The sequence below is a fragment of the Haliaeetus leucocephalus genome, unplaced genomic scaffold (genome assembly GCF_000737465.1).
Source record: "Haliaeetus leucocephalus isolate CR32 unplaced genomic scaffold, Haliaeetus_leucocephalus-4.0 Scaffold702, whole genome shotgun sequence".
Classification (NCBI taxonomy): domain Eukaryota; kingdom Metazoa; phylum Chordata; class Aves; order Accipitriformes; family Accipitridae; genus Haliaeetus; species Haliaeetus leucocephalus.
The window spans coordinates 1,928,826-1,955,988 of NW_010973138.1; the positions used below are offsets into that span (position 1 = coordinate 1,928,826).

General features: G+C 44.0%; 1 protein-coding gene across 1 annotated transcript in view; it reads right to left on the reverse strand.

Annotated features, from left to right (window-relative positions):
- Positions 1-24,915, reverse strand: part of UMODL1 (uromodulin-like 1) — a 51,123-nt gene extending 26,208 nt beyond the window's left edge. The window contains exons 1-10 of the mRNA XM_010580295.1: positions 24,840-24,915; positions 19,956-20,198; positions 10,847-11,008; positions 10,334-10,440; positions 8,186-8,378; positions 7,116-7,256; positions 6,204-6,323; positions 4,212-4,466; positions 2,671-2,783; positions 316-535 (exon numbers count right to left, since the gene is read on the reverse strand). Of these exons, the coding sequence (XP_010578597.1) occupies positions 316-535; positions 2,671-2,783; positions 4,212-4,466; positions 6,204-6,323; positions 7,116-7,256; positions 8,186-8,378; positions 10,334-10,440; positions 10,847-11,008; positions 19,956-20,198; positions 24,840-24,915 (1,630 nt within the window). The remainder of the gene's footprint in view (positions 1-315; positions 536-2,670; positions 2,784-4,211; positions 4,467-6,203; positions 6,324-7,115; positions 7,257-8,185; positions 8,379-10,333; positions 10,441-10,846; positions 11,009-19,955; positions 20,199-24,839) is intronic.
- Positions 24,916-27,163: the final 2,248 nt, after the last annotated feature.

Sequence of the window (27,163 nt, forward strand, 5' to 3'; positions counted from 1 at the left end):
CAAACTTCCAAATTCTCACAAAGAGGAGAGGGAGGAAAATTAATAGGGAAACCAAGGGCTCCACTCCTCCTTAAACACAGTGGAGGGAAGCTGTTCCTGTAGGTACCTGGGAACAGCCAATGCTCCTTCGTCCAATCCCTTCTGGGCTTATGGATAAAAGCCCATGGAGGAGTTCTTAAGTCATGGTTTTTCCCTCCAACAAACCACATACTTGGTCTCTCTATAAAGTACCTTTTGTGAAGAATGCTGGTAATACTGTGTGTGATCAGAACACAAATGCTGTGTTCTTGTTTGAAAAAAAATAATAAAAATTACCTTCCACTGCAGTGTTCTGCTGATCCACCAAAAGCACAGAGCCATTGTGCAGGTAAGAAAGCACTGGGTCAAATGTAGAGGCATCAACTGGAAACTCGGGATCCTGCACAGTGATTCTGAGCCTCACAATGATGCTTCCAGCTTGCAGGGATTCAGTCTGCACTTTCAGCTTCCCAGATTTGTATAAAGCAGAAATGTTAGGTGGAAATGAATTTTCAAGCTGAGCGAAGGGAGAGAAGCATTGACAGTTAGGAACCCAACAAGAATAGCTCCTTTTAAAACTGAACTATGGCGGTACCATTTTAAAGATTTATATATGCACAACATAGAAAATGTTGTAAAAAGAAAAGTTTCAAAGTGTTTCAGAAATCTTACTTTTCAGAGATTTTTGAGGCACAGAGAAGTGTAAGTCTCCTTGGTGCAGCTAGGTACCTGTAAAAATTGTACCCATCTGACCACTGGTCTTACAAACCAAATTTCATTTTGGCTCAAGAGATCAAAATTCCTTCTGCCCCTGTTTGCCTGCATCAGAGCTGAACTGGCCCAGTAAGTCTGCATGCATCAGACCCTTGATGTTAGCTGTGTATGTCACATAAGCTTTTTGTCCCAAGCCTCTTATATATTCACCTCTGCACTCCCAGACAGTGGAACTTGGTCAACTCCACTGTTGCTGGAGCAGACTCTGGTTTGATTTTGACTACTAGCAGCTAGCAGTCCCCCAGGCAGTACCCAGGCAGACTTAGCATCAGCCAGGGGCCAGTCCCAATAGGCAATCTGAATGTGACCACCGTACTTTGGAAGACCCAGCCACATGGGTACAGGATGGTTTGTGCCAGTTGGTGTCAGTGCCAGAGAATGATTTGGGAAATGTTTCATTTGCGAGTATGGGCATAGCTTTAGCTCCCAGCAATTATTTGAAACTCACCAGTCCAAGTGCAGCCTGCAGCTGAGTCCAATGACAAAGAAATCTCAGGATGAGACAAGAAAATTGGGGATGGGTGACTTCAAGAAAATGTGTTTGAGACAGCCCAGTTTCAAGGCAATATCACAATTGCGCCATGGTTGATTACCAATCCGGTAAGTAGACACATCGGTTGAACAAACGGTGTTACTCTGAACATTAAAGCTGGCATACTGATGTTCAATATTTGAGCTGTGCAGGAGTTGGCAGTTTCACCTTACATCTATAGAAGGCACCTCCGTGCTTGAGCCTTTTGCTCCTACATCCACCTCAAAACATGCCTCTAAGCACGCAGTGCAGCACCATAAATCAACACAACTTTCCTCATGTTCAGCCAGAGTTTGCTCCAAAAATTCCTATAAATAAGCTGTTTAACTAGTCTAAGTTCAGATCAGGGTGAGGAGGCAAGAAAAAGAGAGGAGAGAGGAAGTGAGAGGGGGATGTTGTGCTCCCAAACACCCAAGGATGCAGAAGCAACACAAATGGGCAATGCTCCTTTTCCTTCCCAGCCTCATGATGCCAGTTAGGTCTGCATTAGTCTCAGAGAAGATTCACTGACAAAAGTCCTTCTGCACAACAAAAGCAGGAATTTGCACCTATTGGAAATAAAACCATGTCAGGAAGTTTAACTTGCTATTTCTCATGAGCAAATGCCTCTTCTGTGCTGCCTTTGAAGGTATAGCTCCATTATTATTTTTTTTTCCTTGGCTTTATATTCACATATGTTTATGAGTCCCCCCTTGTTTTGGGAAAGTCTCATTTTGGATGGAGATCCCAATTCTTTTGTATGGGCCCTGCTCTCTACAGCAAAACTGTGAGATATTGCAGCATCTGAAATGTTCCCCCTGTTTGGGAAGCTGAGAGCTGGTAATAGACTTCATGACTCAAGTTTTGTTTATGGCTGATTACACCTGAGCATGGACAGTGGCTATATGTGTGCATCATGCAATGAATGAGGCTGGAGAAGAAAGCCTCACCCAGTCACTTTTCCTTAAAGAAGAGCGAGCTCTGAGAGCAGTCAGACATTTATTGAGAAGACAGTGCTGAAATGAATGCCAGCAATGTCATTTCAATAATCCATTAAAAAGCCTGAAGTCAATTCAGTGTGAGTTTATTGCCAAACTAAAGATCCAAGGAATGGAGTCCCTGTTGCATGCCTGCATTTTTAATTCCTTTGCTCTTCTGTAGGGGAAAATTCTCATTGGCTCCATTGCTAATAAGGCCAAGGGCTTGATGTGTCTAGTCAATTGAATTTTGTTTTAATTATTAAGAAAGGTCACAGGAAACAGTATGATGATTTTCAAGGGATATTTCAGCCAGGCATAAAATCCTCCATTACATTTAATAAATCTTAATTAAAAAAAAAATATTATCCACAGATATTTTAGCGTTACCTCTGTAAGCAACAGTCTTGAAAATTCTTCATAAGCTGAGCTGCTGGCATTATGGAAATCATCAGTGAAGTTGTAGTTGAGAATTCTTGCAGTAACACCAAATATCTTGGCCTCTGTAGGACACAATATTAAAATACACAATGACAAAGTGGAAGAGGAAAGGATTCAGTCAAAAATGATGTACCCAGACCAAAATCTCAGATGATGGAGGGAGAAGGAGGAAAAGGTTGAGAGAGTTTGGTATTAAACCAAGAAAATAAAGCCAATATTCTGCTACAAGCTTCCTATACATTGAGGAGATGCACTTACATCAGGACAATAAAGATATTTCGGTGCTTGATTACAACTGCATGAGAACTGGGTATACACATATCCTTGTGGACCTGACCCTACATAACTCCTGCATTTGAGTTACACCAGGGTTGAATCACCTGTGAGCTCATCTCTGGTCCACCAGTCACAATTATTATTTTTTTCCTGATCTTGGTAGCATGGATAGTAAATATATTCTTAAACTGAAAATAATAACAAAAACCAGTGCATGCCACTTCTGTGTCTGGTAAGCCCTGACAGATAATGTACAGAGCATGTGAGCCAAAACCAAGAGCCAAAGAATCTATAACCACTTTAACCTGTATAAACAATCTGAGGTTGTTACTCTTTGGACTGACCTTTGGAAAACTTTTCTTTTTCTCAAGGGCTCCAACTTTATAATCTGAAGTTCAGCCCCCTCTTTCCATAACCACTAGATCTCCTACTTTCCTGCTACAAAGGGAGTAATTTCCTTCTGACCCAAACTGGAGTCATCCTTCGTCTGATCAAAGGGAAGGCTCTTACGGCTAAACATAAACAGCAGCATTCTCACTGTGGCCAGTATTAAATAGTTCACTGCCTGCTTTTTGAAGAAAATGGGGAGAGATTGATTTCTTTATTTGCATGAAGGCTTAGGAAATAATTTAAGGATAATGGAAAAGCAAAATTATGTTTGATCAACCCACTAGGGTCACAGGGAGCTAGCATCCCTAGCTAATTGAACAAAATTATGCAGGTATTCTGCAAGCTTTCTTACACAGCCCTTGTTATTCCCTTTAATCCTGGTCACTCGCAAATATTCACCTGAATCCGGCCTTCCCCTGGGCACTCTTGTTAGCTCAGCTGAGCCCTTGACAAACCAGTTGACTGGATTTTTCAATAGCCACAGCCATCAACCAGGAAAAATGGGGCTTGATGGGAGATGGATGGCAGCAGAATGCAGTGCCAGGCACAAAAAACCCCCAAACAAAACAGTATTCTAGCTTAGCCTGATATCTGTGATAGTCTGAGTCAGCTCCAGCACTGCTTTATCAGCTAAGGCCAGAGCTCTGCTGCCTGACAATCTGGGTTGCATAAATGCTGGGGCAGAGGAAAGAAAAAGTGCTGAAGGAGGTGGGAAATGGAGTTCAGGGAGGACCAAATGGATCACTGGTGAACTGTGAGTGAATGGAGAGAGAGAGCGGAGAGAGAGAAAGAGAATGTATATATATTTTAAAGTGGCTATTTACCTGTTTTGACATTTTGACGGGAGATGCTGGTTTTTCCACAGGTTTCATAGCTGATCTCTACTGAATAGAGCACACCTGCCTCCAGCTGAGACACATCCATTTTCATTTCCTCTGTCTTCAGGTTTTGTACAATCTCTTTGCCCTTGAACACTTGGACTTGGAAAGTATGGTTCAGAGTAGAAGCGACATGCCAGGACATTTCAAAACTGTTGCTGGTAACACTGAAGATTCGGTGATTTCTAACCGCAGAAGGAGCTATTGCAGTCCCAGGAAAAGTCATCACAGAAAAAGCAACATTACGTCTGTAAAGCATTGTGCTATTCTAAATCTATTATAGACAAGCACTTTGACAATCAATAGGGGAAGCTCCTCTTTACCTTATGTCAGGACAGAATCTGCCCCTCTCACACTACCAGGTCCCCCCATCCATGAACCATTCCACTAGACTGATTAATTGGGTGCTTACTCTTTTTATTTCCTTTTACTATACATATTTGTGTTGAATGTCTAGTAACACTAATAATCAAACAGTGAGCTACAGGTTCAAGCAGCAGGAGTAAGTTTGGAATAGTGGATCTGTGTACTCTACATACATTGACACCTGCTTTGCCACTTGTCACTTTAATCACCAAAATGCACCTCTTCATGCAAAGGCTGCCTTGATTTCTGCCTGGAAAAACCCCACAGACCGCAGCCTATAGAGGCTGGGGGCAGAGTGGTGGGCAGCATTTCACCTATTTATGCCACTCTACTCCAGTGCAATCATTGTCATGTCAACGGGAAAAGACAGGACCCTTCAGAGATGATTTCTCTCCTCAAAGGAGGAGGAGGAGGAGGAGGTGTCTAAACTGGGTAGGATGAATTGCCCTCCAGCAGAGCCTGTCTGTCTCCACTAACTAGAGAGAGAGCCCAGACTAGACAACTCTCCTGTAGATAGCTGGGGTCAGGTGAGATGAACATCATCCCCCACGCTAACCTAGAGACCATGGCATGCTGCTGCCACAACTTCAATTCTTTCATGCTAATGGTTAGCCTGAGAAGAAAGTTTGTCTTCTTAAATTGTTTCAATAGGACATAATTGTTTCCAGGACTCTGAGCCAGGTGGCTGCCAAATACCCCCAAAGCCAAACCGCCCCTTGCACTAGAGGGACTGCAGTTTAATTCCTCTAGCTTCACCTTGGATCAGCAGCTGTGGATGAAGATGAAGAATATCCAGTCTGTCTCTCTGAGCTAGGCAAAGAACTACTTAAAGCTATTTCCTCCCACAAGGAGAGCAGGATGTTGTTAAAAGGATTGTGGTAACTCTTGCCTGAAAGTCACCCATATCAAGACAAATGGGTTTGTTCCCATCATAGTCCCTCAGACAGCTCTAATGTATTGCAGGGAGAGTATTCACAAAGGCTAACTCCAGTGCAGGGTAGCTGTGGCCAACCTCCCTGACTCATGTCTCCCACCAACAAACATCTTCATGGACTCGAAAGCATCCCCCAGTGGCTGTGGTGGAGGAGGAGCTCCGGTGGTTGGTAGCAGATCCTCTCATACCTTGTTCCAGGACAAGCCTAGGACATGCAGTGAGCTGAGTCCAGGGTGAGTGAGTGGTGCTGGCCTCACACAGCGCTCACTGGCATGCTTCTTGTGCTGGAGGATCATCCAGCACAAGCCATGTGATGGGACCTGCACTTGAATGGCTCACAAGTGGCTCAAGAAGCCCACTGTGGCCACCTCCACTTCCAGAAGGCCAGTTCCCTTCAGTAGCCATGGGGATAACAGTGGGGTTTCTCCAGTGGTCACTTCACAGCACCACAGCCCCCAGTCTGAATGTCCCATTGGGGAAGCCTCTTTCTTTCATTTCCATAGGTGGCGATTCACTCCAAAACTATTAACAGCTTCTGTGAACACCCTCCTGTCACTCAGCCAGCCCCAGGAAAAAGGGATCAAAGAGGGGCTGAATTAAAAGTAAGACAATATTCATTCAAATCCAAGGTTACTTACAGCACCCAGCATCTGTAGATTGGTTAGTTATGGACAAGAGACTTGATTTGCTTATAGACGGAGAGCTATTGCTAGTGTTAATGGGATCTAATGCTGAACTTGGAGTAGATGCTGCCATGCCTAGGGGAAAAATAGTATTATCAAAGAGTTAAAGTATTCCTAACAAAGTAAATCCAAAATAATACCATTTATGTTTTCTGCAGCTGAAAAGCAGCAGTAGAAGTAATATAAATAGGAATGAAAATAAACATATTATCCTATTACAAAAGCATAAAGTAATACATTATCTCAACTTTTGAGATTAAAGGATTGCAAAATTGTTTTTTAAGTAAAGCATAGAATCTGCAAGCACTTATCTATCTCATTAACTTAAAGCCTATTAGCAGGCCCATTGATGTCTGTGGGCTGTAAGTGCATGCCTCTATCTTTTGCTGAGCTAGTACCACAAAGGATTATTTCACCCATTGCCAAACTCAGTCCAGCAGAGGACTCAGCGGCAGTGCAGCCGCTCAGGGTGGGATTATACAACCACTGAGTCCTGGCTGCAGTCACACGGTCAAAATGGGAAGACTTTGTGTACAAATAGTGTCATTAACTGCACCTTCCCAGGAGGCTGGGGAGGTGTACCGACAATGAATGACTTGCTCTGAGAAGCAGTCAGGGTCTGAAGCTAGAGATTTTGGCAGGTGAGTGAGGACAGCTGAGGGTCAGATAGGAGAAACAGCAAGGAACAGTGAAATAAATACACTGCATTTCAGTCAGACATAGCTAAGAGCTGGCTTATGTGGCATCTTCTCCCAACAGGAGGAGAAGGGGCACTGTGTGTTCCAGAAATCTTTGCCTTGCAGGTGACTCCTGTGATAGACCACAAACATTCTTGGTATTTCCCAAGGTGAGACCTGTGTCTCTTACCTTCCTTTCTTTGGGTCAGCTGGTGAGAGATGACATCTGCATGTTCATGCTGAGGGTCACAGCTGTAATAACCCTCCAGATTTACACAGGTATTTTTCTCAGGACAAGCGTTGAATTCCGCATAGGAACATTCATTGACATCTAAGAAGAGGAACACAACTTGCACAGATATTGATAGCAGCATCAAGCTTGATCTGCAATGTGTGTAGACCAGGCTTTGGATATGATAAATACAGTGTAAATCTGCAGTAACTCTGCTGAAGAAATTCTGGATGTATAGGGGTGCAATGAAATCAGAATGCTGCCCTTCCCCAAAACAGTTATAACCCTATCACTTTTTACTCCAATTCTTTGCAATAAGAGGACAGTTAGTGGCAGCTCCTGCTTAGAGTTGCAGGATGCCATCCAAACCTAAGAGACATCAGTGACAGGAGAAAGGAGTTTTACTCAGTGATTTCACTGAAATTTGGACTGAGGACTGAGTTTTCAAAAGTAAACACAGAATAAGAAGTGATGACAACAGTGCTTATCGATGCATTTCGGGAGTGAAAATGTTCAGGTAACCACACAGTAGTAAGTAGATTAAAATAATTTAAACTGAATATATTTAAATATTTACCTAATATTTAAAAAGTAGGTGGTAATGCGCTATAGTAATTAACAGACTATAAATACGACTAGTTTCCTGCAAGCTACTGTAACACATGTCTATAAAAACAGAGTGTATCTGCTTCCCAAGAAAACACTTTTTTTAAGAACCTGTTTAGTACAACTAATGATTGTGCTACAAATACAGACACTTTTGCTTTTTCATCTGAAGATGGGCTATGGTATTATGAGAAAATAAATTTAATTGAGCAATCAGGAGTATTCCCCTCCAAACTATTCACTCATTATGATCTACAAACCTCTCCATTCTATAATGGAAAGGTTAGGGCTATATTTGCAAACTTTACAAGATCCACTATGTTATTTTTGAAAACAAATTGACAGTCATATAGATGAAATCCCAAGTGAAGAGGGATGAAACCCCCTAAAAATGTTTCCCCCTGTGACAGGATTATAATAACCTTGCACTTCTGTGTCAATCACTTCATACGTGCGCTTGACAATGTCCTTCAAGGAAGAAGAAACCTCTGCTAGTGGGGCTGGCTGATGCAGTCCAATGAGAACCCAAGAGGCCACCGTCCCGGCATATACTTCTGCACGGTTACTCTGGATATGGTGCACGGAGGCATTCAAGGGCTGTAACGCACCAGTAATCTGGAAAACAGGGGAAAAAACACTTCAGTATCTCATTCCTTTCTCAGCACAGCTGTATGCCAAAGAGGCATAACTTATGCAAGGATTATCATCATAACCTGAGTGCAGAAAGCACAAATTCAGAAACCATAGCAAAGTGGCAACATTTAAGCCTGTATTTATGCAAGGTGAGTTCTTACTATTATCACATTTCACAATGGAGTTATGATATAGTCATGCCAAGCTAAGATAGATGTGGAGCTGCATGTCAGATCTCAAATTCGTAGGCAGGAGGACGCAAGCCAGGAAGATATGGGAAAAGTCTCTTTGGCTTGTAATGCTTAAACACTAAAATCTCAATAGACATAATATATAAGAGATATGCTATTACAGGGCATCTGTAATAAAGCTGTCCAACACTTCTTACTTTAAGCAACTAAAAAGACTGCTGGCAAAGGGAATAGAAAGAAAAAGAAGAAAAGCAATAGACTGATGAAGAAAGCTGGGACTAAGAGCCACAGAGAGACCCCAGGACTGACCAAGTCATCACAACTGTGAGTCAGGAATGAGAGAAGGGACATGGTGGTAGGCTGAGCATTATGAGTCAGTGAAGCAGACAGGGCCTGGAAGACATTCCTCTGAGTAGCGGCTTATTGCAAAGCTTCGGTTTGTATTTCCTATTTCTTGAGTGTTTGACTTTGCCATAGCTTGCTTTAGACCAAGATATAAAAGTCTGGGTAGATCCTTGCCCTCTACTCCTTACTATACAGCAACAGGACCAGGGTTTCTCGCTTTTTTAGGATATGAGAAGGGGGAATTCAGGTAGGAGGAAGAACTACACTCATGCAACATCCCCATGCTACTGCTACCATTTCTATTCTTGGGCCCGTCAGTGCCAGTTGACGATGGCAGAAGGGTTTCCTTTGCTACTTGCCCACTCCCAGCTGGAAACTGGGGAGGAGCAGAAATAAAAATGGAGGGAAATAGGGACCTGCCCTCTCGGGTACCTTTCAAAGGCCACATCCAAGCCTGGTTTTCTCCATGGCATGGTGATATGTACTAGGGAACTGCTTCGGGTTTATGACCCGGAGGGTCTTCATCCTAGTTCATCAATCCATTATCCTAACTACCACTGAGAGGACAGAGAGAGCCGCCCTGTCTGGGCACGGCTGTAGTTTGTAGCCTGGTTCTTCCTGCAGACCCTCCTTTCAGGAAACGTGCCTCACGCCTCTGTGAGGACTTTGTTCTTCTTGGGACTTTTCCTGCCTGCCATGTCGGGGACAGGGAGAGATGTGCCGCGCTGCTGTCACATGGCCCTGCATGCATTGGTGCCCTGGCCGCTGCTAATCCATGCACAAGGCAGAGCCTCGGTCCTACAGCAAAAGCAACGTTCTGCTGTCTCCCCCAGCCCTGCTTCTGGGGCAAGAATGACAACGAAACGCCCTTGACCCAGACACGGTCCCCCTGCCATAAGCCTGGGTTTTCACAGTGAAGCTTCTGGCACTGCTGAGTCCACCTGCCGTGTAGGTCCCAGCGCCGTAGATCAGGCTTGTCTCTTGAAAGGTTTAACTCAAAGCTCCTTATCAGAAAACATCACGCTTTGCAGGTCTTGAAATCCAGACCCAGTCAGTCATAGACCCAAAACTGAACTGAGCCAGAGCTGGAGCAAGCATCACTTAAGTAGGAAAAACCCCTATATTTCAGAATGTCTTTAAATTGCCCTTGGAAGAGAGCTGAAAAATTTACTAAAGAAGCTGATAAATCAATGTTACTTGAGCTGCTTGAGGATGCAGCTGACATTCAGTAATTAGGAATAAATTAGGGCCAAAAAAATCAATGTGGCAGAACAAACTGGGGCGCGACGGGCTGGCAAGGTTATGCCCAGCACAGAGGACTATGAAGCAAGTGGTGGTTCCTGAGTAACAGAAACATAGACACAACAAGCAACACAGGGGAGCGTTTGTGTTTGTACATACCATGGAGTGCAAAAGGCGCGAATGATTCAGAAGGTGGGAATCCACTCTGATTAATTCATTAAAATCCATTTTCACAAGCACTGTCACATTGTACCAGAACGTTCTTCCTGAAGCGTACAAAATAAAACAGCCAAGTCATCTGAGGTCTGATGCTATGGAAAGCGACAGAGCTATAGGAAGGCTCTGAGCAACCGAAGCAAGCTTTAACTTGGCAAATATGAAGGGCCCATGTACAGCCATCAGCTATGGCCTCGTTCGCCATATGCCGCTGGCAGCGGTGCCAGCGAAGAAAAAGAAGCCAAGGGAGGTCTGCTGGACCCACAGCACCCACGCACCGTTCAGTGCTCACGGGTGCGAGTACTGAAGCTGAATATCCTGGAATTGATCCAGAGCAGATTCCCGTATTTGTTTTATGAAGAGCTATGGTAACAGTTTTCCTGCCCCCTCCACCCTCAGAAGGAAAAATTAACCATATTTCTATTAGAAGCAGCCTTGAATTTATCAGTAACATACCCTCTGGCATTGGATCTACACAGCCTGCTCCTTTGGATGAATTGCAGCATTTTTTAAGCCCTGGACATTCAGTATCGAACGTGCAAGGATAATCAGATGTTTCCATATTCTCCATTGGACAAATACCAGGTCTTGAGGCAAACACACTGGATCTATTGAGCGCTAAGTAACAAAAACATTTCTGAGAACAAAAATATAGAAAATTGTTTCCATAAAATCGTGCTATTTAATTTATAGCAAACACCTCCTCCTCATTTTAGAAGCGTGTCTGTTCTGAGGTTTTCATGGAGAGAAAATAGCAGCCTAAAATACCATTATTTCATTTCAAGAGTGCAAATGTTCTCAAATTTTTCTCTTTTTCATGACATTTCTGTTACAGAAATTTTGAATTGATAATTTTCCATTAATAATATGGATGGATGGATAGATAGATAGATAGATAGATAGTTTCTAAATGAAAGCACTGCAAAACAGAAAATGTGCCTGATGTCATCTAGGACTAATCCAAATAAAATATAATGATCAAAGAAACAGGTAATGTCTAAGCTAGAAATTGGGAGCTTTCATTTAACCTTCTGTTGTGACAAAGTTAACCTTTAGTTATAGGAACTGAAGATGTTACATGGGAGCGGAGACACAAGGCTGTTCTCAGGTACAGTTCAGTGGGTTACACAGAGGGACTGGGGAGCAGAACTGAGCCCATGGTCTGCAGCCTGGCAGCACCCGCTCTGTATCAGCTAGCCAACCCGGGGAGGTCGCTAGCCCAAGCCGGACAGCCCTGCAGAGAGGGCAGCTAAGGCAGAAGGTTACTGCTTCCCAAGCCAAGGGCAGACAGCAGTCCTGGCTCAATGCCAGCACATAACTCTTCTCCGGAGGAGAAGAGGAAATACTTCTAAGCTCTACGAACATTGCTTTTACCCACAGTCTCAAACATAGGTCCAAGTAATGCTCAGCTCTGGTCTTTCCAATCAACCTAAAAGATTTCTCTTTTCCTTTCATTTTGGACCTACAAGTTTTTGGTCCTACGAACTCTTGATCTGGGCAATTAAAGTCAGCCAGCAGGAAAATGAAAATTATTCTTGCAACAGAAACAGGTTGTAGTGCAAGAAAACCACATTCAATATAATAAAATCCATAGCAAATGAAAGGTCCATAGCAAACTATAAATCTCTCATGAACCCTCATTTCTGTGGGGTTTCTCTTATCCCAAGGCTCTGAATAATAGTAAACCTGAGGTTTCTGAGAAGCAGAAGGGAATATTGAATCTAGGACTTTTGGCCTCAGCAAAGTAACCTTCTTAAACAGGTAAATGATCGTGATTAATCAAGATTTAAACTAAATCTATGTAACTTGCTGCTACATGCACATTCTAGTTCCCCCTCTTTGCCAGTCCATGGGAGACTGGAGGCTATTGCAAGCAGAGAACCTCAGCTTTTTAGCACATTCCATAACAGATCTCATTTCTAGTACTCCAAATCCCCAGACCAATCTACAGTTCAGGGATTGAGCTCAAAATGGGGCATGGAAAATTCAGCATGTAAAATTGTCAGCCACTTCTGCAACTGGACATACAGTCATATTTGCACAAAGAAATAGACTATTAAGACCAGCGGTTTTAAGACTATGGCCTGTGTCTCTTTGGGAGCCCACAGTATGCTTGTCAACAGTCTCTGAAAGGTAATTAAGAAGAGTAATCATGATTTAATGATGGGATTCCACACCTTTACTGAAAAACATGCCAAAACCCACAAGCTAGAAAACAGGGAAAGCACTGAGTTGAGACCTCTCAGCAGTATGCAGGTTACTTGCACGTGTATTTTTACAGATTTTCATGCAGAATACATGAGGCAGCACTTTCCCACAGTTTTATATTGTATTTGATACACTGTGTGTGTACACTTCGTGTGTACACAGTCAATGAGCACATGCTTTAACAGGGCTGCGAGCATCTTTCAAGTAGAGTTGGTGTTAGACCCACGAGAGCTCTGGGCAGCAAATTAGGAAACCCTACCTCTGCTCCCAACCCCAATGAACAGCCGGCTGTCCTACAGGGAGCAGGATTTGTCCTGCTACCTAATGCAGCCTAGTATGGGCCCCTTCATGCCTGGAAACCAAGAGCCCTTACACTCCTTAGTCTTCCCCAGGACCAACTCTGCCTCCAAAGTTCATTTTGAGTCATAGGCCTAGGTTTGCAGCGGGAGGATGAGGCAAAAAAAAAAATCAACCCTGTGCAATCTGACTCAAGTTACTTCTGGGTCCAGCAAGCCCCAGTAGTCCTATTCTGCTTCCCAGCATGGACCAAGAACCTCCGCTTCTGGCTCCGGGGCTGGCACTATGGGTCGCTCCCCCAAACGCGCCCTACTGCTAGAAAGCTTCTTCCTGATTTCTAGTCTAAAGCCACAATAAGGTGTGATACGGCCTCAGTTGCCCTTAGATGAGTCTCCCACGCATTCCCAGTCTCATGCGATTGCTCTGTCCCAGCCTCCTGTGCGGGGAGGCTAAGCAGCCTCTCACACCGGGAGCTTGCACAGACACAAGCACCAAGGGATTTCCCTGTGTTGGTACATCACCAGTGCTCCTTACTATTCAAACCAGGTGGATCTTGGTAAGCCGGACTCAAACATGTCCAGAGCCTCTAGCTCTAGTTCTGAGATTCAGGTGCAGTTCAAGCAGGTTTGAGGTTCAAAGCAGCTTTTTTCCACCTAGGTCTTATTTTGGCATGTTTAACTGCAGTGTAAAAGATTTAATGAGTCACATGCAAACTCAGAAAACTCTATTGAATCCTGGCCGAGTGCCACACTAGCCATTTATCTAAAATCAGAAGGTCATCATTTTCAGATCAGCGGAAACAGAGATGGATTCACATCACATTTCTGCCCCATTGTACCAGACGCACTTTGAAAATTCGATTTATGCTCTCCACTTCAATCACTTCGGGGACAGTCACCTACCAAGCAACACTGCCAGCACTGGGGAGCAAGCCAGCTAACTCCTCTGTCAGTTGGATAAAGTATAGGCTTTTCTCCTCCGCTATTTGCATAAACTTACAGAAGCAGAAATGCAGCACCTAGTGCTTAGCAACGAAAGCTCAGTTACCAGCCTGCCCACACGAGAACTGCCGGGTCTGCTGTGACTGTAGAAGAGGGGGATCTCCCAGGAGATAAATGCTGAGGGACACCACTAGCTCAGCCATAACCCCCTTCCTCTCCCTCCTTCCACCTGGAGGGGATGGGTTTCATCCAGAGGGTGCAGTAGAGCCAGGGACCAAACCCCTGCATTCATCTCAGGCATCAGAAGGTGGAGACAAATCTATGAGATTATAGAAGGAGCCCCTGGCAAAGCCTGTTACAAAGGCAGACTGGCAGTTTTCATCATATGACCCTGTTTTGGGGGTCTTTGGGCACTGCTAGACTTTACCTGCTCAGATGGATGTTTTCCAGCCTGATTGCCTGTCTGGGGGTTAATCGGGATGGAGGGCAGTGTCAGGGTGTGCTGGTTCAGCATCTGACAAATATTTAACACCCCTCCCTATGAAAAGCCACGTCATTCACTAGAACATATTCAGGAGCCATGGGTTGAAATTTGGCAAGGACACAGCTTTTGGACAATGGGGATCATGGCCTTTGAAGCACAAAACCAGTCTGTGCGTGCTGAGAAGAAACTTAATGAAATTGAGCCACTGCCACCTCCAGCGGGTTCATCCTGCCAGCAGCACTGCGATGTGGCCGTGCCCGCACCAGCAGTCGCTGGAGAGCTGGCAGGGACCCGTGGTGAACCCGCAGCTTGGATGCGACTCCAGGTACCCCTGCTCCCCCTGGGGTTAACGTGGTCGGGAAAGGCATGAGGTGAGTAACTGAATGGAGCAGATAACTTGCAAGGAAAGACTACTAAAAAGGCTGGGACTTTTTGGTGTGGAGAGGAGAAGGCTGGGGGTCAAGGTTTACAAAATCGCAAAGGCAGAGGGTAAGGTGAAAGCGGAGCTGGTATTCACCAGAGCCCACAATAATAAAATGGGTAAAAGCACACACTTCTATACCCAAATGGGAGTGAACTTCTGCAATTTGTTGGCACAGGGGGTGTGGAGGCAGACAGCTTCGGTGGGCTCAAAAAAGGGACAAGACAGTTCCCACATAGGAGGTCCATAAGCAAACACCACGGGGAATAGGCAGAGACATACCCTCTGACACCCGTCATCCCATTTCTGCAGCAGCTGAGGGCACACAAGGGACCCAAACCACAGGGCAGCCAGAGACACCTGCTTCTGCGTGAGGTCCCGTAGGGCATTTTGGCACTTTCCCACCCCAGTGGGATGTTGCGGTGCTGCCCACGTGCCCCTGGTGACACCGATGTCCCACAGCTTTCTGGTGACAGCCCAGGCAGGGGGAGCAGCTGTGCCGCATCTCCCCGCTGCTCCGGTTAGACTCAGCATGCAGATGTCTGCATGCACGCTCTGGAAGGTCCCAGCCCTGCTGAGGAGCTACCTGGGCACCTAAAATGAACATTTTTTTTAGTTTACAGTTGTTTTTCTGACAACCTTAGGAAGTTATGCAAAGCATTCTCTGATTAAAGCATGGCCTTAACATTGCAAATCAGGTGTTCTCAAGTCAAGAAACTCCAGGATTAAAGTAACCTGGACCTTCTTATTTCAAGGTATTTTTGTATATGTGTGCTTAAAAAACAGCCTTCATCGCATGCTGATGCACTCTTCTGCTCCCTAGCTGGGTATCAAGCAGGGTTAGATGGCAGATAAGGAAGCTCTCTGGTTTCATCTTATGCAGTAAGGTGGAAGGTGGGCAGCAAACCACTCACCAGGAGAAGTAACCATACCATTGATTCAAGCAGCTGGAAACTAGCCTGGAGAATTGGACTCTCTACCTAAAAAAAAAATCCTGCAAGATGCTGGGAAAGTTTCATACAACAAACTCATGACAACCTTTCAGAACCGTGGGTTTTGCAGGTCCAGGAACCAGACCTGCCAGCCCTGGGACCTGCTTAGCAATCAGGGGACTGCTCACAGTCACCATCGAGGACACGAGGCTCTGCGTGCCAACCACGCAAGTTGTTACAGGCAGCACTAAGCACTCTGAAAATCAAAATCAAAATAAATTTAAGAAAAAATTAAACCTGCACCCTAGGTGTCTGAGAGTGGGCACACAAAATGGTTTGATGTCAGTGTCTCTGCAGCTCAGCTGCCCAGCTGTCAAGGACAGAGAACCTTGCTCCCTTCCCGCAGGCTTTGTGAAGACAAATTGCTATCTGTTTATCACCTCAAGAGGTGATAAATAATTCTCTATTCAGAGAGAGGCTCAGCAGAGCTCTGCACCACGCACCAAATGCGGAGGCCAAGATGCCGCACTGCTGGGGATCTCCTTAGAGGGGCTCTGTCCTCCCTGAGCACCTCAGGGAAACGTGGTCCTTGGGGCAAGGCAGCGCCGAATCAGGCAATTAAAAGAGTTTATTAATCTGTATGCACAGGCACAAGGACAGGAAGCAAAGGTGGTTTTATTTAATTGTACCTCTAGAATTAATTCTAGCACTTCCTAACTTTTAGATACTTTAGCTTTTCAATTTTTATTTTTAAAAAGTTAAAGTAGTTTGTGTGTGCGTAATACTATCCTAATGAACTGATGGGCAACTATTGAGAACTACCAGAGTAACTTGGCTAATGATCTAGACATTTCTTCCAACAGTAAAGAATTAAGAAAAGCGGGGCCTGCCATATTCCAGGCAAGGGTAAATGTTTTCTTCTGGGAAGAAAAGGTAGGGAGCGGCCAGGAGCGGGTTGCTGTGAAAGGTCATGGAGACCTTTCCGCTCCTAGTAGGATGGAGAGCATGCCAGCATGGATAACATCAAGAAGAAAATAACAGTAGTTCAACAGCATGCTGTGCAGTAATTTCAGCAGTTCCAGTTTCCCTTCTCATCATTTATTTAAGACTGTGTCTAGACAGTGCATTACCATTCACAGAATTTATGACTAATGCGCTGAAAATCAAAGATACCAGAATAATGTAAACACAGAAATCACCTAGAAGCCATACAAATCCTTTTATGGTTTAAAATATTCCCAAATTAACTTTGACAGGAAAAACAGTCAAGGTGACCACAGTAGTTCATGGACAAACCTGCCCAGCGTGCCCATCGACAACGTGGCAAGGGCAGAGCGGAAATTCTGCAGCTAAGCTTTACAAGAGATTTACAGATTTGTTAATGCTAGATGAAATCAGCTCATCAACAGCTCTCAAGCCTAAAATATCCCTAGAGATGCTTTTAAAAGGCATAGAATTATACTGGGAAAAATACCAGGATGCCTTTTTTTTTCCACCCAAGAAGATGTTCTTGATTTTCAGAGGTTCTGAAACACCTTGAAAATCAAGATTACTTGTGCAAATAGAGACAAACCATAGCTAGCTAGTGACTCTTCAACATTTAGCTAACTGTTTTGGGTTTGTGTGGTGGGGTTTTGGTAGTGAGGGAGGGGCAGAAGGGGTGGCTCCAGTGAGAGGCTGCTGGAAGCTTCCCCAGCTCCAAGTCGGACCGGGCCAAGCCAAGGCCGAGTCCATCAGTGACGGTGGTAGAACCTCTGGGAGAACAGATTTAAGAAGGGGAACCTGCAGTGGGGGAGAAGATTGTAATGTGAGAGAAACCCCTCTGCAGACACCAAGGTCATTGAAGAAGGAGGAGGAGGTACACTGGAGGAGGTGATGCCCCCGCAGCCCGTGGAGGTTAAGAGTGGAGCAGATGCCCACCTGCAGCCTATGGAGGACCCCACACCAGAGCAGGTGGGTGCCCCCGAAGATGGCCGTGACTCCATGGGAAGCCTGTGCTGGAGCAGTCTGTGCCTGAAGGACTGCAGCCCATGGCAGGGACCCACACTGGAGCAGTTCGTGAAGAACCGCAGCCCATGGGAAGGACCCACATTGGAAAAGTTTGTGAAGGACTGCCTCCCGTGGGAGGGACCCCATGCTGGAGCAGAGGAAGAGTGTGATGAGTCCTGCCCTGAGGAGGAAGGAGCGGCAGAGACAACGTGGGATGAACTGACCCCAACCCCCATTCCCCGTCCCCCTGTGCTGCTGGAGGGGAGGAGGTAGAGAAAATTGGGAGTGAAGTTAAGCCTGGGAAGGAGGGAGGGGTGGGGGGAAGGTGTTTTAAGATTTGGTGTTTTGATTTGATTGGTAGTAAATTAAATTAATTTTGTTTTTTCCCCAAGTTGAGCCTGTCTTTTGCCCGTGACCATAAGTGGTGAGTTATCCCTCCCTGTCCTTGTCTCGACCCATGAGCATTCCTCTGTATTTTCTCCTCCTCATGACATTGGGGACAGGGGATGGGAGGAGAGAGAGAGTGACTTCATGGTGCTTTCTTGCCGGCTGGGTTTAAACCACAACACTAACAGCTATTTCCTTGTACTACAGAATTAAAAAGCAATTTTCGCCACTTGCTTCTCAGTCTTGTCATTTGATACATAGGTGCACGCATGTATGCACATGCATATATATCAGAAAGACCTTAATGAAGTAACTTTTAAACAATAATTAGACCTACTGGAGATTTTCCCCAGCATGGAACTGATGCTTGGAAAATACACATGATCAACAGTGGGTCCTTTGCCAGTCTGACAAGATTACCTGGACACACCATAACCTGCAGGTCAAATTTTGCCCTGGCTGACATTCCACAACAGCCACAGAGCCAAAAAATAGCAGAATACAATAAATATAAGAATGATGTGTTTCTAATTATGCTTTCATTTCTCTTCTCTAGCAAATCATTTTAAGAACAAGTAAAACACGACCACTTCTGCGTTCCCATCTTTCTGTTAAAAGCATTTTCCTGCTAGACACAATATTCTACTAGTAACTGTTGAGAAAACACATGGCAAAAATTGTTTGGAGGTTCATTTTCCAATGTTATGAAGCAACTTACAAGTAGGATGAACACATTGTTCTTGACAGATCCCATGACAAGACATATGGCTCATACCCTGTCATGTCACGTTATATGATCTGATGCAGGAGCCAGTTCCGGGACATTCCCATAGATCTGAGTCACCCAAGTCTTATGACCCAAAGCAAGGGCCAGGGCTGCAACAGGACCTTTCCTTTTCAATCTTCTGTGACAGTGTTGTGACTACGTAAATTCCCAGGACCATAACTTGAAAAGGGGAAATGGAGACAATACAACATCATACTGAAAATAGGAGACAAAATTATGTTCTGCAGAAGTTTTCTGGATGCTGGAACAGTCCAATGCTGGCCTAGCTAATCCAAGATCCCTGTTCAGCTTAAAAGCATGTGGCTTTATGCATTAAAAAAAAAAGTTCCTTTTCCCCAAGAAATCCTTTCCATTTACATTTTCTGCTAAAATTGGGAATGTAGTGTTGACAACGGGTAGCCCTGATGTGGGAAGGGGAAAAAGCTTCCATCCTGAGTCAAAGATGATTAAGTCTTCCTGAGTAGAGTCTTATTAAAACTCAGAAGTTAGATCAGATCCATCAAAAGGTTCACCAGCTTTTCCAGACCTCCAACATAGCCCTAGGTAACCAAGGAAGCCCTGAGAAAATGGGCCCTAATGTACTTTTGATTGGAAAGCAGTTGGTACCAGCTTGCCCGGAGGCCACAGGTTGTTTTACATTAACACCAAAATTGGGTTTGTATCCTGGGAACTGACTCTGCTCCAAATCAAAGGAGATGTTATCCTAAGTGCATCCTGAATTATTTTTGAGAAGAAAGCTCCTACTGTAAATGCAAGCACGCTCAGAGCAGACACAGCACCAAGCAAGGCTATGTGAGTTATTGCCCTTGGCCATGGATATTGGACTAAACCAGGACAAGTAATGAGCCCTTGTAGGGGTACCAAGCAGGTGCCTTCTTCATGCTCACCTGGAACTTTAGTGATTTTGTGACTAGGGGTGGCCAAGAGCAAGAATCAGTCTTTCATGACTACTCCTTACCATGTTGGACCAAGGTTACTGTAGATTTTTGCAGACTCACTGATTTCAGTGAACAGGAACCTATTGCCCAGAACTGAATTAAGCCTTTACACATCTCAGTTTAAGTGAACCCTCTTCCACCAGAAGCATTTATTTTAACTATTAATCTGACTAAAACTTACCTAAAGAGCAGTAGAGTCCAACTTGTTCATATCCTTCACAGCAATCTGTAAGAGTGATGGTTTCAGGGACTTCAACAGTATGATACTGTGTTTTATAGTACGTCCGGGGACACACCATCCATGGTATCCATCCTCCACACGAAGTGCTCTTCTCATAGGACTTTTGGTAGGCAACCGTTTTAAACACATTTTTGGTCAGGCTATAGTTGCACAGATGGTACCCTAGCAAAGAGAGGCCTTTTTCTAGGGAGGAAAAAAAAAAAAAACACAGGAAAGAAAGGGATCAGCACTAACTTGTCACCACAGAGCGTAAGTTCCCTGCAGTAGCTAGTTAAAAATACTGTTATGAGAAAGCAGTGACAGAACGAACACAGATGAATGATTTCCAGGAAGGCTGATGTTAGGAAGAATGTCACTTCAGAAAACAGACAGAAGAAAGAATTAGTAGTGACTGCTTGTCATAGGCAGCACTTCAGCCATAAAAGGATGCAGACTGGCAGAAAATTCAAAAAGCTCTCAGTGCCTTCAGGTGCAAAGAAGAAAAAGGGCAATTTAACTCAAGTAAGCATAAAGGAAATTAATATACATTAATAGAAATTAACAGTAGAGCAGAATAGGCACTTCCAGGGCAGACTCTTCCAAGTACTTTAGATGTCCACTCCAGGCTCATGCTGCCAAAGTGTTCATCTTTCTTGGTTGACTACAAAGGGAACAAAGGGCAATGAATTCACGGGCAGATGAGTCACAGTAGATGTCTGGAATAAGACATCCTTCAGACATCACCCTAGGCTAAAACTGGGTACTCATACGTCACTGGGAAGGAGTTTCAGGTATCTGACACAAAACATATTCCTGAAGCTCCTATGTTGCCTATCTGCATTTGTAGCAGACCGTATTAGACCAGGCCCTTTGAGAGCTGCAGTGGTTCATTGACTTCAGTATAAACAAAGTCAGTGATAAGTTCATTAACTACATAATTTCACACAGGTCTGGGAATGGGACTCAGTTGCTGGATCTCTGAAACCAGTCATGATGAGGAGCGAGCTTGTTAAATGCTTTACTTAAAACTGAAATACTTGAGAAGGAGCAGAAAAAGAAACCCAAACAACAACAACAGCAACAAAACCAGATGGAGTTTAAGAATTAGCAGTAAGCAACCTACAACCATGTCACAGACATCAGGCTGTCTCCTAATGAGATGTTTTAGAAGCCAGAGGGGCTGAGTCAGTCTGTGTCCCCTTTGGGAAATAGATGGGCTAGAATTAAAACACCTATATCATCCTTTAGACAAAGCAATAAAAAACCTTCAATAAGGATAAACATGAGTTAGCTGCAGAGATTCAAGTATGGCAGGATTGTTATTTCTGAGAGCTCTGAGGGAACCAGGGCCAGTCAACAGACAGACTGAAGCTAACATAGTATACACAACAGGCATACAATTAAAATACTTACAGCTTAGCTTATTTGTACAACTTATCTCCTGCCTGAAAAAATGAAACATGTAAAAACAATTCAAGAAAAAAAGAATTGTCAGGTTCTTAGGAATCATGTGCTTTTATCATGTTTAGCTTTCCAGCTAAACAGAAGAGATACATGCAATTTGAGCAGGACTGGTAAAAGAGCTTTGAACAGGATGATCCATTTGTAGTGCAAGGACAGCCCAGAAGAAAGCATGGGATAGATACCACAGGCCACAGTACATCCCTCAAGCTGGCTCAAACAAGTCACCCAGAAGGTCTTCCTCCAGCCCTCATCCTAGCTACTGCTCAAATAATAACAGCCTGAAAGATGTCCCCTGCCTTACTTGTTCAAAAGGCCGTGAAGAAAAATGGATTTGCTTGGTGCAATTCCCAAACCGAGGCACAGACACCTCCCAGCAGAGAAGGGCACTTTGGAAGAGCAGAAGGATGGAGAGAGGGCTGGGACTGACCATAGACCACCCCCAGCATAAATACCTTGCATCTGACCAGACCCAGGGAGAGCATCGGGCCCCTGGGAGTTCAGCCCTGCTCTGCCTTACCCATCCATCGTGCCTTCCTCCCGCACAAAAGGCAGAGTTCGATGTCAGGGCATGCTACAGAGAGGACGTGTGAGGGCAAGAGACCTGTCAGCGGGCTCCAGGGAGCCCTGTGCTGCTGCTTAGAGCAGGTCAGCAGGAAAATAATGAGAAATATCTGGCATATCTGGAAATCCTACTCCCTGCTTCTTCCTCCCCAGCCTCAAGCAGGGCACCAGTGTGTCCAGTCCGTGAAGCTAGCTCCAGAGACAGCAGCTGAAAGGTCTTCACTTCCCTAAAAAGCACCAGGAATGTAGTCCTTTAGAAGAGAGTGAAAGGAGATGGTCGTGAGGGACAGGAGGGAAGACATGCAGCCTGTCTCAAGCCGAGCGGCTGAAACCCACACCCTGCCTGGCCCAGGAGAGGACCCCAATGGCCAGGACAGAGGTCTGACCAGGACCACGAAAGCCCATACCTAGCTGTGGCACGTAGGTGGCTGTGCAGGAGGGAACTGAAGGTGAAGCGAGCCAGAGAAAGTAAGGTGGTCTCCCTCCTCTGGTTAACTTTAGGACATCCCTCTGTGGGTTCTGGAGCAGAAAACAGAGATCAAGGGCTGCTTTTTATCCAACGCATTTGATCGGCTATCACTTCACATCAGGCACAAGTGCCTTACAAGAAACAGGTAGCTCTCATTGCATTTTGTAAAGCATTCCCTTGCCACTTGTTAAGAGTGCTCCAAGAATACCTACCCCAGCAAATGCTTCTAGGCATGTAGGCATGGGAAAAAAGAGAAAAAAATCTTTTTTCAGCTTTTTTTTTTTTTCATTAGTTTGGGACCTGAATGGCTAAATACCCAAAGTGGAATGGAAAAACACCTAAATCATTTTGGATCTAGCCTTTATCTGGAGAAAGTGCACAAACATCTGTTGGTGATCAGGGATGGTGGGAGAGGCAGGACAAATTTTGTTCTATGAAAACGAGAAAAAGAAACCATTGTATTAAGGAATCATACTGTTATAGTATAAAATTTTGTTGGAGGACGGTAGGGCAGGTAAGGAAGAAGAGTTGAGCCTGGTTCCTCATCACTATGATCCCTCTGTTTCTCCAGAGCTCACGTATTAGCATGGCTAGAGCAAAGCAAGGACTGGAAGAGAACAACCAAGTAGGGAGAGCACTGAAGATTCGTGTTGTCCGTGCAGAGCTGAGGCTGCAGTGAGGACATAGCACTGGAAAGCTAAAAATTCCAGAGTCAGCTGAGCTGGCTTAGGCTCTACAGCAATGTGCAACATAAATACAGGTATGAAACTGAGAATAAAACAGTGTAGAATTAGACACAGTTTATTATTAGAAGCTACAGCTGTCGGCGCAGATATGAAATCATATTTCATACTTAAACATTGATACTAGGTATAGAATGAGGCTTCCAAAGCCAAAGAGAAGGTCTGAGATATGGCTATGGTGGTACAAAAAGATACCCTTGCTGGAAGAGGTTAGACCAAAGGTGACAGGGAAGGTGCAGCACCACCAACCTTGCCATCATCCATCACTTCCATACAGTTTAAAACAAGCTTTGACAGTCACAGTGTTCAATTATTTGCTGACAGCAGTTTCCTGCTGAGCAACGTGGCTTAGATCAATTTGGGCTCTTTAGCAAATTGGCTTTCTGTTCTCCTTACCCCCATCTACGGGATTATGGCACTATCAAATGGAATTAAAATGCACTGGCTGTTCTTTCCAGCAATATAAAGCTGAAGTTAATTGCAAAGCAGAAGGCAGTCACCTGACATGAGTAGGGCTATGTTACACCTATCATCTCTGGACTTCAGGTTTTTATCTTGGCAACCACCAGCTTTCAGAACTGTCAGGGAAAGTATAAATTTTATTATGTTAAGCAAGAGCAGAAACAATTAAAGCAAATACTTTATTAATAGAAACAAATACTGAGAGGAAAGTCTGAAAGGAAAGTCTTTAGGAGCAGGCTGCTTATAACTCAAGGTCAAACCCAGATCAGAACTGAGAGCACGATCAAAAAATCAGCAATAAAAAATGCTTGATAGCATTTATGCCACAGACTTAGCTGCAATTCTGGAAACTTCACTGCTCAAGTGCCAGAAAAGCCACTGTGAGCTAGGATCTGCAAAATCTTTTCTCGCTGGAGAACAGCAAGAGCCAAAGACAAGCTCCTTTCTTGTCTTGACGTAACCTTAAAAGTAATCTGTTGAACAGGTTCACAGAGGGCAGATTCAAACTCAGCTTTAAAAGGCAAAGGCTCTGAAACATGAAGAAAAATGGATTAAGGGCTCAATTTTTCTGGGTATTCCAAATTCTTTTTAAAGTCAACACCATTGACTTTAAATGGCACTAGAATGGGGGTTCTGCTAACCCCCAATCTGTAGAAACCTCTTTTTCAGCTGTGACTTTGACAGAATAACAGAAAAGTGTTCAAGGCTTTAAGAAATATAGTTTGTATTTTAACTGAGACTTGCAAAACCACTTAAGTAAAAAAATGCAACAAAAAGCAGCCAAAAATCACAATCTTTTCTCATCTAAATAAATCAAACCAGGAATTAAGAGCAAATTAGGATTTAATTTAGCAGTTACATCCTAGCAACTGGGTTAGGTTTTTTCCAAATTACAGCCCATACCATAGATGAAAGTTAAACGTGTCTTCTACAGCTTAATTTTATGCATCTCTAGGAATTTGGTTTGGTTAGATTTTCTTTGTTAAATTATCAACAGAGGATTCTTAAAGAGTCCCTGAGACATTGCCAGTTCTCTGGAGAGTGGCCACCTTGGCTGGTTTATTTCAAATAAAGAGATATCCCACATCCAAACTAAGCTGTCCTACATAAAAACCGTGGTCCTCTGACCAAGTCTGCATCACTCACCTGTAATTTCATTTCCCCTTCCCTGCTGTGTGGCTGCCCAGAGGATGAGAACAAAAAAAAGAGTGATTCTGGCCATTGTATCGCCCGTCCTGGATAAGCCCTTCTTACTGCTTCGTTTCCAAGGTGGTAGAGCTTGATCGTCCTTACATGTAGGCTTTCGGATTAGGGGAAAAGGTGCTCTGGGTTTTTTTTACCTTTTGCAGGTGGGTGATAACTACTGGCAACAGAAACAAAGAAGCTCCAGTGGGAATTTTGCCAATTCTCTCTCCTTCGCACTCTCCCTGGGGAACCTGCATCTTCTGCCTGCTCAGCTTGGCTTCCCACCAGCCTGACTTTGAGAAAAAGGCATTTCAAATTGCTGGTTTAGTCCATGTTTATCCTTCTGAGCACTTATGCCCTCTCGCACCTTGAATACCTGACAGCTAGGAGCCAGATTTACATACCTTGAATGCCAGGTATATGTATCCTGAATTTTGTTTCTGTCCACACATCAAGTGATACCATTTTGTAGGTCTTTAATTCTGTACCTTGAAAAAAACCTAAGAGTATAAGCAAATGTCTATGTCAATGTTTTTTCCTGAATTTAAGCTGTTTCACTAGCTGCTTTCATTGTGCTCCTCATTTCATTGCAATTTCAGCATCACATAAACCAGAGCAATGCTAGGCAAACAAGACCCTTACTAGGCAGGGCATGAATCAGGAGATTTGAGAAACCAAAATCCCTTTCTTTTCATTGTGCAAATCATGAAGGCATGTTCCCAAGATTGACGTGCCTGCAGCTTTACAACACAGGAAATAACTTCAGTGCAATATCACTTGGCTCATGCAAAGAAAAGGAGCAAACACAGTATGATATTTACAAGGAGCTGACACTAAAGTATGGAAAATCACAGGTACAGTTCTTGGAGCTGAGGCAATATGTTCAGACCAGCACTTAAATACATGTTACATTATTGTAGACAATTTCACGTGGACGAAAGAGCCAGATGTAAGGGAGCTGGAAGCACAAACTCTCATTTGTGCATGTTCAGAAAATCAGTAATAGTGCTTCTGTAAAACACTGCCAGGCAATCACCATGTTGGCACTCACAAGGTAGGAGAGCTGGGGCCCTGGAGAACATGCGGGGCCAACAGGGGAGTCGCAGGGTGGTTCAGATCCTCTGGCAGAGGGCAGAGCCAGAGCTCCGTGTAGTGTCGAGGCACTTGTGAGCTGTTTTTCTGGCTTGGAAAATAAAATATCAAGCTCATCAGGGGAAAAAAAAAAGAAGAAGAAGAAAAAAAGGAAAAATAAGGCTTGCCCAGACTTCAATTGAAAAATGTTTTTGTGTAGCAGAGAACATTTCAACAAAAAAAACCAAAAAAAACAAAATATATTTTGGTTTGGAAACCTTTCTGCTGTGTCTAAGCAGAACGTGTGCCTTAGCACCCCTTCTCCTGCACACACCAGGATATCTAGTCAGGCTGTATCCCCCAGGTGCACCATCTCCTGTCAGCACAGGGAGGCAACAGGGAGACCCTGGCTGTAGGCTGTACAAAGGATGCCATCTGACTTAAACCCCCCAGTAATAAATAAATAAATAGAAAAGAGGACTTGAGTCAGTGAAATTCAATTTGCAAATAGAAATATTTCTCTTTGTGATCTATTTTTTTTAAACCATCTAAATTTTCTGGAAAAAATATCTTGATTGAAATTTTTCAGCTAGCACTCACAAAAATAAGATCTTTAGCCCTTAGAAATTACTTGGCACCTTCTGTAAGAAGCGTATGTCCTGGCCAAATTCAAATGTAGGTAATGCCAGGCTGGCATCTGGATTGGATCGCATCTGAGGTCTCCCACTTACAATCCTAAACTGCTGGATAGGGTTGCTGTATATCTTAAACTGTTGCTGCTTTCCAGAGTTAGCTATAAAACAAAAGTCATCATCTTCACCACTGAGGACTTCTGTGACTGAAGTATGATCCTCCAAATTGCAGTAAAGGACTAACATCCCCATTCCAAAAGACTTAAGTATACACACTGATCTTTAGGACTATGAAAAAACATGGATAAAACTTTGCACATTTACAGCTCAGTCTTACGGCTGGCAGCTGCACCGGGCTTACATTCAGGGTGAGGCAACTAACAGTGAGTTGCAATTTTATTGCAGTAGTGAATGAAACGGTTCCTAAATACAGAATATGTAGAACCCCCTTTTCAAACAAAAGTCAGTGGGTGTTTAATCTAAACAAGAAATGGATACAGAAGTCATGTGTATTTAAGGATTTACCTTGTAATTTGCAAATTCTTTGAGGTTCTGATTCATATCTGCATTATTTCTTCAGTT